General features: G+C 29.8%; 1 protein-coding gene across 1 annotated transcript; it reads left to right on the top strand.

Annotated features, from left to right (window-relative positions):
- Window positions 1-7,446: 7,446 nt before the first annotated feature.
- On the top strand, window positions 7,447-10,959 carry LOC143195741 (uncharacterized). Its single transcript, XM_076403174.1, has 4 exons — window positions 7,447-7,648; window positions 9,380-9,470; window positions 10,518-10,656; window positions 10,710-10,959. Exons 1-4 carry the CDS (start codon window positions 7,447-7,449, stop codon window positions 10,812-10,814), a joined length of 537 nt encoding a protein of 178 aa, XP_076259289.1. The 3' UTR covers window positions 10,815-10,959.
- Window positions 10,960-12,705: the final 1,746 nt, after the last annotated feature.

The following is a 12,705-nucleotide window of genomic DNA, read 5'->3' on the forward strand; positions in this document are numbered from 1 at the left end:
TTTGTTGAACTTTATAAAGATGCTAATTATCCAAACAATAAATAGATCTAACAGAATTTCTCGACATATCCGTTCACAGTAATTTTATGTTCTTCTAAAATATAAACCGACGAACATACATTATGTTTTATATCTATCTTCGTGAAATAACCATTTATGTTATTATATTTATAACGTACAATCAATCATTGGGATTTGGAAATCAATATTTAGGAATGAAATTACATAAACATTAGCGTGAAAATATCTCCACCATACATCTAAAAATTATTTTGTTTTCTATTAGCAATTGTTTAGGAAATGATATTAAATTGACGAAAAAAGAACATTGTTTTTTTTGTATTTTACAAAATGAATTTTTCATATAAATTTTTAACGCTAAATGATGTTATAGGTGCAGTTTTAATCAATGATCTTTTACCAGTTTTCTGAAAAACAAGTAAAACGATCGCCGGCAAATAGTATTCTTTTTAGGTAGCTTTTGGGCAGATTTTGTACTGATTTACAGCAAACACGACTATATTTGACAAAAAAAGTGTTTTTCCATTAAAATAATACATACGGACGTTCACGTCACCATATCAAAAATCCACAAATCGTGTGCCGGCATATTCTCCAGATTTAGTTTCCAGCGACTCTTTCCTGTTTCCAAATATGAAGGAATGGCTAGATGGTAAGAGATTGGGGTCGAATGACGAGGTTATTACTGAAACGAACCCTATATTGAAGGCCTCGAAAAAACCTATCATTTATAAGGAATATATTTTTTTAATGGTGGGCTAAACGTATCGAGTTAAAAGGATATTATGTTGAGTAATAAAAACACTTTTTTCTAAAAAAAAATATTTAATTCAATAAGTCACTGTTTTATCAAGCCGGCCATCGTATATCCAAAAAAAATGTCTTTGTCATTGGAAAAAAAATGTTTATGGATTAAAGGAATGCGATCCGTTTGAAAATCGGCCTTTAAAGTTATCGAGAGGATGCTACAAAGAAAACGAGATGCTTTTATTGTAGATATGACAGAGATAATGAACAAAAACCACAAAAGGATCAAAAGGTATTGTTTAATGAATTGGATAAGAGTACTAAGGAATTTCGGAAAGAATTTTCAAGATAAAATATAGGGACCGTATTTAAAAAATTCCTATCTCGATATATTAAAGAATTTCTTCGACTTTATATAATTGAAGAAAATTGTTAAATGTGTTATTGTATATATTATTTTGGTTGTTTCATGATCGTATCCACAAATAGGTGTTCATATATTGCCTAATGGCATGAGATTATATGTTTTAATTAACAGCTTACAGCTTTTATTAAACTAACAATATATATTTGTACATCTAGTATTTAATAAAGTAGTTTCGGAAGCTATGTGCCATCATTAACAAACAATATGTTGCATTGCATCGAATATTAAAAGATCATTTTATATTTAATTTAGATATATTTAAATTATTTAGTTCCTAATAATTATCCCAACGTAGCCTGCATATTTAACAATCTACCACAAACAATTCTTCAAATTACATGTTTGTCCCAGCAGGACTCAATCCTACAACGATTTGGTTTGTTAACAAGAGAGCCGATATCCTGCTATAATCAATTGGATATGTAATGTTTTCGCCATTATTTAATTCTTTCAAATCTATCTAATTTTTTTTAAACAATGGAATCTATTTAATGATGGAAAAAAGATTTAATTTATGGCAGAAAATAATTTTAGAAAAGAACTAATTTCATAATAAACGTTAATCATTTTCTTATTTCATCTTCACAACAGATATTTCAAATCTATAACCTAACTTCGTTAATTCACATGTTCCAAAATCATTCTTAAATAAAAACGGATAAAAACTGAGCCCTTCTCGAACCTGGCCAATCTCTACTAAATCGAAATTACGTTTTCTTCAATGCATTATTACTGTTTCCTGTTGCAAGTCACTTTGTGAAATAATATACTAATACATTATCATTTTTAAGCCACAGTCATTCTAGTCTAGCAATTTTTTATTATTTAACTGGTGAACATAAATATCACTTTACCATTGTTATGATATTGATTTTTAACTCGAGCCTTTCTAAACAAAAAAAAATCAGATTAATGACACGTGCTATACATGAATTCATTACTGGAAAACTGGGTATGACATGTAGTGACCAACGCAATCAATGTCTGGTGAAACAAAACCCATACACTTATAATAAAATTTTATTTACTAAAAATTTAATTAAAAAATCATATGCAATATTTATATCTGAAAAATTTATGCTATATCAGATCAGATCAATTATTGAAGCTAGAATGTTAATTATTTATAAATTAGTTGCTAGTTTATAGTCATACGAAAAAAGATAGTAAAATAATAGTTAAATATGTTAATTTTACATGCTAATAATAGAAAAACCAAAGGTTTTGACGAAGGCGCCAGTATTAAACACAGTTAATTTTGAAGTTACCGAAAAAAAACATACTTTTGTTATTTTCCAGAATTATAACTAATTATCATGTAAATATATTAAAATAAAAACGGTTTTAGTCGTCATTTTACTCATTTAATGCCTTTTCTTTTGGAGATGAGAACTGTCTCTGTTTACTTTTAATAGAAATCAGATTAACTGTCATTCACAATCATCGAATATCGGATTATTTCCAAAGTCGAGACGCCGAACAAACATCAATTTACAATAATGAGTTATGCGCCCATTGTCAGGACGTAAATTACAGAAATTGAAAAATAAATGGGAACTATTTTTACTGATCCACACAAAACACTTTTTTAACAAAGTATATATAATATTTGTACCACGTATTATATGTTCATTATATAATCATTTTAAAAACCAATATATCCATAAAATATACTATCGTTATGAAAAAAATATATTATAATATTATTATTGTTCAAATTACTGTATACTAAATATTACCTAAACCTAAATATTTATAAAAAAGACGCCGTTATATAACTAATAATTTCGCCATTTCGTCAAGAAACTATAAATATGTATATTTTCATTTGATTTAATTTAAACTTATTGATGAATTATAAAAAACACTCAAGGTCTATACATAAAAAGCCATTAAATATATTGATAAATAACATTACTATGTCTCATCAAAGACTAATTTAATAATTCATTGAGATATTATTTTATTTTCCTGAAATAATTGGTAATTTTATATCATATTATTATTTATTGTTTTAATAACTTGATATATTATATGATTTATTAAGTTATTTAATAATTGATAGTGTTATTTCTGCTTAATTTGGAAATTGTATATACTATTATATAAAGTATATATTGTAATCATATTTCGAAAACAAAAGTACTAATAAAACGAATATGCATTACAACAAAAATATAATACCGAACATTAGGTCAATTGTCTGTCTATTTGGTCTGTATCTATCGTTATAGTTTCATTTATTATTAAAATGCTTTTTACTAAAGATAGAAATAGTATATACTGATTGATGATGAAACCGTTTCACATTAGTATAAATAATGTATTTTGATAGGTAATCGATAACAGTTCCAATGTATTGCATTAAAATATATGTTTATTCAAATTAGATATACGTGAAGTTATGTTTTTTAATTTACTAAAATTTATCAATCAATAAAAAACCGTCAGTATGGAAGAAAGTGAATTTTTGTCTATTCCGATACTGACAATATAAGTTTCTTATACACACTATTGAGGAATAAGTCTCCTAATCAATTGTCGGAAAAGTATTTATGAAAATTATACAAATAAGACTTCAAAAGGCTTGTGACGAAACACGCCAAGAAGATATTTCGTTCTACTTCCGACTATATACACTGGTCTTCAGTTTGAAACTTTGGAAGCTTTATGAAGTGTTAAACAATTTATCTAATTCATTTGAAATCATAGCTTGTGCTCGTATTCACTAAAGGGATGTCCTTTGTTAACTTTCACATTCATTGAACATTACAGCGGGTGCAATTATGTGCAATAAATATTAAAAAAAAAACATAAATGTACAAATTTCTTGAACAATCTGACATTCGCTAATGATGAATAGATTGAAATTTAATCTAGTAAATTGTATTTTTTCAAGCGTATTTTTCAGACTAGTGAATTGAAAAAGTTTTCAACAATAATCTGAATGTAATTACTTTATAGATTTGTAGATAGCCTGCGAACATTATTCAAAACCCTTTAGATAGCTAAAAGCAATTGTCCAGAGTGTTATATGATATTCTTTCAGCTCGTGTAACGGGAATTGAAAGATAAAAGCCAAGACCTGAAGATGCCAGATTCTGGCGAAACGTACATATGTAACGTATACGAACTAGTTTAGACCATTTTGATAACTTTTATAGCAAATGTGTGTTTATATTTCTTTAATTTATCACATCAAAAAATAGAAATGTATCAGCATTATTTCGAAAGCTTTATTTAATTATCTGTCAGAAAATTTCGTACACTAAAAAAATAGATTTATATATATAGATTATTGAAAACAACATTTTCAATTATATTATACCTAACGCTAATTAATACTTAATTAAATTGTAAATGCAGCCTTTAACACGGCTTGGATAGGCATGCATTTTAATGTTTTTATTTAAAATAGTAACCTTCTAAATGTTCTAGTTAGCAAACTGCTTTAAATATACAATATTTTGATATGATGTATTAAATAAATATTAGTGCAAATAGAACTTATCATAGTCAAATACTAAACGTCAAAATGCCAGTCTGTTACGATGATACTTAATTATTTACGTAAATAGTTAATAAATTGGTTTGACATATTTAATTTATATAACGTTTATGTCTATTTATAAAATAGACAAATTTTAAATAACAAAACACTGATTAAGTTTTAAGATATTCTCTAACTATGCGAAATAAATTGACATAAAATAAATGATGATGATGATATGGAGTTACAGTAAAACATCAAACCAACTAGTAATCCAACGCTGCCAAAAAGTTCTCCGACTAATTTACAAATGCTTACCTCTACGTAAATCAAATGGAATTACGAAGTTATTCATGATTTCGCACTAAAAGCATAGCTATTGCACATCATGCAGAAAATCAGAAGATTGAAGCGATATCTAATGTAAAATTTAATTAAAAAAATAATTTCTTCATCCTCACGATGTTATTTCTTGAAAAGTTGAACCAACAAAAAATGGCATGTTCACCAATCAATCATCAGTTGTAATGTAATATTAGTAATACATTGAAGCCCAAAAAAACTCTTGGTATCAAAAGCATGTTGTCTTCATGCAGACTTATAATTCAAATTACCAAATGCCAAATTACAAGAAGCAAAAGACAATGAAAAGTTTGATTGTTTATTAAATACTGTAACAATTTACAAAAGAATAACCAAAAAAACTGCTTGGTAATAATGGTTGTGTAACTGTTGCTGCTGCTGCCCAGATAAGCACGTTTTACTATATCTAACCAAATATAGGCCAAGCCAAATTTTATTTTAAAAAATTCCATCGACATGGTCATAGAAATAGACGCGCCTTCCTTGAACTTGCAAGTATTCCTAGCGTAATATATAAATAAATTGACAAAAAATCCACATACCCTCCTGATAACCCGTTCACCGATAACGAATCAATTAATTTCTTTAATAATTCGAAATCCATCACAATCGGTACCCCACCCACAATAATTGTCTATTAATTAGATTTGGTCCTTATCGCTATTCTGTTCCACTTAATAATTCCGACTTATTAAAAACCAGCGTCCAGTCCGCATTAGGTTCAGTTCGATTCTTGAAATTCGTCCTCTTGAGGAGACCGCGCGGGTCTCGACGACACCCGCTCTCTGTGGAGGTAAGTCTCCTTTGAAAAAATACTAATTTAGGGCCTCGCTCGCATTTTTCCTAAGTGGGTATTCGGAGGCCCCACGAAATAATTAACTTTGCATCGGCACGAATTCGTTTTCTCCCCCTTTTCGATAAAAGCATTCGGATTTCAATTTTCACATAATTTGTAAACATAATACGGAAAATTCAGATACAGCCAAACTGGTCTAATAATTAAAATTTAAAATAAAAGGCTTCACAGCTTTGGTATAATATATGGTTACCAATGAGTTAACATTAAGTGTATATACAGGGGATAGATAAAACAATATGAAGACCTGACATGTAAACAATATTTATTTAATAATAAGGTGTTGAGACTCCATTTTCTTTTAAAACAACTGCAATTGTTGCAGGATATATTCATAGACAATTTTAATTGTTCTCAGCGGAATGTTGTCCCATTCTTATACCAAAACCTCCGCCAATCACTCTACTCTAAAACTCACCATAACGGTTCAATTATATTGAGCTTTGGCGAATATGTTGTCAAGGGAAGATGTTTTATGATATTGTGATGCTTCTGATATTAAATCTGAACCTTTTTAACTATGGGTATGGGCGCATTACCATCTTGGAATATGGTAATGTTTGGCAGATATATTTCAGTTATAGTAAGAACTTCATCATTGAGAATATCGAGATATTCCCAGTAACCCGGGCATTGGATCCATCTAAATATCACAATATTGTCGCTGTCGCTCAAATTATAACAAAACCTCCCCCATGCTTAACGGTAAGAAGCAGACAGTCCGAATCGTAGGCTTCTTTTTGGGTTCTCCATACGTAAACCCGGTCATTTGTAGGAAACAATATAAACGACTATTCGGATCGGAAGATTCTTTCAACCATCAAGTGTCCAGGTTAAATCCTAATAGTTAAATTAAAATTCCATTATAAAATTTTCCTTAAAAAATTAAGCTGTTTTCGCCACAAAAGCTCCTGTTCATCTAGCACCGATTATTTACCATTCTTGCGAACTCTGAAGTCACACATTTCACCAAGCGCTTGTTGTAACCATCTCAAAACTGAATAATATCCTGAAATATAACCGACTTTGCTCATAAACTGAGCACTACTTATGCGTCGCTTTATTTACACGAAAGCAGTGTCGTTAACATACAATAAGACGTACTATATCAAATGGTGTTCATAATATTTCGTCTATCCTCCGTATTGACTGTAATCGAAATTAATATGAATTATTATTACTAATTATTCGCTCTAAAATCATCAAAAAAACTTGATTTAAATAAGATACCGGACCATTTCGGATGTATATAAACGCGAACAAAGTAGTTTTAATATAGTCAGTGGAAAATCGCACAGAAAGAATAATTTCCCCTAACCTGAAATTCGATAGCTTAGCGGAAAATTAGGAAATAATACAACTGAAATATGATTCCCATTCATCCATTATATTCAAATACCATCGGTTTTATGGGATAGCGTTTTCTTTTAAAGCAGATTAGTAATGCATGTTACAAGCAGTATATATAAACAAGTTTACACATCTCAAGAATCACTCCACCAAAATTGTCCATGGGTATTTTCTATTCCAGTACATTATACAATGGACGGTTTGGGCAGTATAACATCTACCACCGTGTGGTTGGTTTTGTTGAACAACGTGATATTGGAATCGGTTACGTGGCCATCGCCAATGTACACGGAAAGCGAACTAACAAGAGAAAAAAGTTACTGCGGTTCAAGGCTAAGTAATATGTTATCAGAACTGTGTCTAGAAACCTTCAGTCCTGAAGAAGGGCAAGTTGGTAAGTGGCCGCTTTTTTACCACTTCATTTTACTATATACAAATCTCACCAATCGTATTCAAATGATTTGAGACTAGATCTTATACCAAACCCATGATATTGTTTAAAGACAAGAAGCAACTATCCTACGAAACATATCGATCTGGCTGTATATTTGTAAATAATTTAAAATACACTGCCGTCAAAAGTTTCGAAACACTATATTTAGTTGACATAAAAAATATTGAAATAAAAATTTAAATAAACATATTGGTACTGGAGTATATTATTTTTACGGATTTTTTATTACAATAATCAACAAAACTACTAACTTCTTACCGTTCCTTATTTTGAAACAAGACCGGTGCATGTATTTTATAACCACAAAGTATAGTATTATAACACTAAATATAGTATTTTTAATATGGGTTCAGAATTTCAAAAACTATCATTTTAGAGTTCAATGTACTGTGTGACTTTTATGTAAAGTAATGTAACAACAGTTCATAAGCGCATAAAAGGCAAGAAGGGAACAGATTTCTCTTGAATTTTTCAACACAACTGTAAAAAGACTTTGATTTTCCAATGGCATGAGAGGATGCATTCTGTAACTGATAATGGTAGTGTAATGGTTTAGAAAACTGAATAAAGAAGACTACCTGCAATTCCTTCTGAAATGAAACTAATTAGCCGACGCTTTATTTTTTAACACAATAATGATCTGAAACATTCGTCAAAATTACGTCAGAACTTCCTAGAGTAAAAACGAAACAAAGAAACTTTGCAAAATAATAAAATATCCATCATAATTGTTAAACCTCTCTTCTATCGAATTAATATAGGATGAACTTGATAGATAAAGTGAATGAAAGACGCTGAACTCCGAATGCTTAAGGGTAGCCATTTTCACGAAGACAAAATTTCATGAAAAATGTATTCAATTTATTTAATGCACTGATTTGCACTAGATTTAACTAGCTTTAGTTAAATTCTAGTCTAGGGCTTACTTAAGATTTAAGTGTAATAAACAGAAAATTATCTGTTTTATACTCGTTTTTACTAATTAAGGTAACCTTTTCCTAACTCTTGCAGTATGCAGTATTTTTGATGAATTTCTGATTAAGACAATGGTTCTAAAAGAAAATGAGCAAAGATGAAGAAAGAGTTCTATTTTATATTTAAATTTTGCGATATATTTTTTTTTTAATTCCAATTCTTGTATATATCAACCATTGTACCAAATTTGAAACGCTAATATAATTTCTAGATACTTATTCCTATTTACCTATTCTGATTCATAGTATTTAATTACTTGAATTTATTGATTTATTTCATAAATTACCTACTAAATAGACAGAAATTGAAAAATAATGTAAATAACCACAAACATTGTGTTATTGAATGAAAATATCTGGGAAACCGAAGCTATTATTGTAAAGTTGGCAAGCAGAAACCAATATTATGTCATATCCAATTTATTTATGGGTGTATATACTTACTAAAGTAATCCCTAACACTTTTTGGCCGTTTCGCCGCGAAATGGAAACAATGTAACATTTAAAACTAATATTTATGTAATTCAATTTGATCAAACTATATAAATTTCAAATGTCAATCGCCTCTATTCGCCATTAATTCTATTTTTATAAAGGAAAAATTTTAGCTATGTAATACTGTTTAAAGAATCACATTAATTGTCACGATTTAAACTTAAAGATTGTAAATTTAAAGATTTACTTTTTACTGTTTCAGATGATAAGGAAAACCGCATTACCGAAGAGTGTTGTTTAAACTCCTGCACCTTGGAGAAGCTCCTCTACTATTTTTGTAAAACCAGAAACGAGTAAAGTATCTTCCAAAATTGTAAATAATGTCAAATTATTTAAATATTGTTAAATATACAGTGTATTTATTGGGAAAGTTCACAGTTCAAGTTCACTACTAAACCTGCTCAATACGCTTGTTCCTTCTTTGCTGTTCCTCCAACTAATATAACAGTAATATCAAGGTATTGCAAAGAGGACATATTAATAGCAAACCTATTAAACCCATTATTCAAACTTAATAAACTAGAAATGATCTATTACCTGTCTAAAAAATCTTAAATTATCTTCTCCTGTATTACTCATGTTAAGAACTTGAAGAAGAACAAGAACGGGAAATCGTGTAGTTGCTCTAACTGGATCCCATTGAGATTTGCAGCATCAGGCGATCTGTCAGTTGATAATGAATTATTAAGTCAAATAACACTGCAGTACGACCTATATCAAGAAGAATGCTAGAAGCGTTAATATCTGAATCAGCGAATATTAGATCTCTCAAGGAACTTCTATTAAAACATTATAAATGCAATGTCTAATTTTTTAATGTATCGCATAACTGCATCCACTACACCACTACATGTTGAAAAATAGAGACGATATCTCCTTGGCGAACATTATTACGAACCCGTAAACTATTAATGAAACCATCGTAATATGTCTGAAGAAGTGTAATACAACATATTCAGCTTCCAAAGTGAATTTCCTAAACTGAAAGCAAGTACATATAGTTCCTCCATGATATATATATATATATATATATATATATATATATATAAAAACGCGAACCAGTTGATCCAGTTCAGATAAACCGTAGTTAATAAAAAGGACACTCTAAAATATATATAAAAAATACCTCGTCAGTTTTATTTAGTTATTTTAAGTTTCATGCTCAATGAAATCAGCAATTTCTGATTCAAATAACATCCTAGGAAACATTTTCTTTTTTTAATATTTTTTCACAAACGTCTTTTGAGTCAGCTTTACACCATTACACAGACTGGAACATAATTTAATTGAAAATATAATATATCTGTAACATATTAGTAATACTCATAAACCTTTTTCAGAAAGGCTATTAGAAGATATATAGAAACGGGGAGGCTGAATGTTACTGACGATGAATGGGAAACTGATAAGTCAGCAAGAAGAAAACGTCGACGTAGGAATCGTCGCAGAAGACGCAGGAATTGTAAGGCGCAAAGAGAGGTAGGAATTCTTTAACATAACTTATGGGTACGGTAGTAAGATTCCTTTTTTAGCATACAGCTAAAGAAAAACGAATATTGAGCCGACCGGTTCCCCATTACAAAATAGGTTACAATGAATTAGCAGATAATGTACCTCTCGTTATGCCTATGCTATAATGCGACAAAACCAAAGCAAATGGAGCTAAGAATATCTAGATAATTCCATCAAGTACTGTATAATGCAATGCCTATGCCTTATGTAACTAATTATATGAATTTTTACATTTTTACACGTTTTTAAAAATATACTAAACGATTTAAATACAGTTGTAGGAGTTTTAATTCGAAATATTTATATTAAGAATAAGTATAGATTCTTTGAATTGATGGATTGGGGACAAAGTAATTTCTTTTTTTTTTCGTGTTTTTCAATACGATTTTATTTACATAAATATAAAACTCTAAGCAATCATATATGTACCGTTTTGTGTGGATTTAATATAATCCCATGAAAAAGTTCCTAACCTTATAAAAGAAAGACGAAATATTACAATTAAGACTAAAATCCGTCTTTTTCAGACGCTTCTCTTGTCAACCCTATAACTGTTACAGTTACAACATCTTGGTAAGGTTCGATGCTGAAGGTAAATACTATGTTTATAAGATGCGATAACCAGTGCAAAAAGACAGGAATCGGAATAATAGAAAACCATCATAAAAAGAGGATATTAGCATTTTCGAGACCAGCTATGATGAGGTTTTGAAAGGAATCTTCGAAGCCTTATCATTGATTGAGAAGTAGACGCTTTTTGTCATATTTCTAGTAAATCTACCATTAGATCACTGTAGAACTTTTCTAAAGTTATTTTATCACCTTTAGAGAACAGTTTTGCCCAATTAATAAAGCTTTGCTTTGCAGAAACCCGATAATGATATGAGCAATGTTAAAAGAAAGGGACAAGGTCGGGACAATACAGCGAATTCATTTAAACTTCTCAGCCAGCATTATATATCTCAATTTTGGCCGAGGAAGTATAATTGTATCCACGGTCCAACTGTAGTGATGGTAAACAGCGTTTTTCATATTGATCTTGTAGTTTTTTTCTTCTTGTATCAGTCACTTTAAATATTAACTGTAGAGTGTTAAATTAGTGGTGTATTAATGATCCAACAAAATTTTTTTCAGAAATATTAAAATTATCGTATACATTACAAAATGTGTTCGTAATTGATACACCTTCGAGTTAAATATTTCGACGAGGTTACAAATGCGATTTTTCTTGGCAAACAATATTTCCACGTTCAAAAATAATTTATCAATAGAGGCTCGAATATTTGTCCACCATTGGCACAATTTTACAAATGACGCCATCTATTTCTGTTCCGTGGGAAAATATTGCTATTCTAATAAATATAGCTTTACGTATGCTTTTTATTTGTTTCTATATTAGTATAGTCTTATTTCTAATGGTTTTTTTTATAAAACGAAATAAGAAAAATCCGAAAAGAAGGATTAATTTGCGTTTTAATTAGACATAGATAAAAGATACTATAATTTGCTGTAACATGAGAATGAAAAATAATCTTGGAAAATCCGTGAAAATATACATAGTATTGTTCTACCACAAATGCGATCTTACTTTTTCTGAAAATCGCTAAATCGAAATGCCTGGCCGCCGAGAGAGCTTAAAACACTGGCACCTCCATATAAAGTTATTTTACCTCCGCTGTATATACATTTGAGATTGATGAAACAATTTGTAATAGCAATTCCCAAGTATGGGTATTGATTCACATAGTTTCAAAGTTTCCGGGCCTTCTTTTCCTTCCAGGAAGGTATTTTCGTCAGACCAGACATTAGACGGCTTATGACTGACACATAATTCATCACGACCATGACGTGGATTGCTTTTAAGACGCACATGGAGAAAATTTTTGGCAATCATAAACCATAACTATAAATATCTAAAACAAATATGAGTGAAGGGCAAGATGAAAGATATCATCAGGATATTAAAGAGATGGAGAAAAGTTACCAAAAAAAATACAGACTACTGTTGGAAGCTTC

The sequence above is a fragment of the Rhynchophorus ferrugineus genome, unplaced genomic scaffold, assembly GCF_030347505.1.
Source record: "Rhynchophorus ferrugineus isolate W39M unplaced genomic scaffold, kcgeb_rfMv2 rfM4, whole genome shotgun sequence".
Lineage (NCBI taxonomy): Eukaryota > Metazoa > Arthropoda > Insecta > Coleoptera > Curculionidae > Rhynchophorus > Rhynchophorus ferrugineus.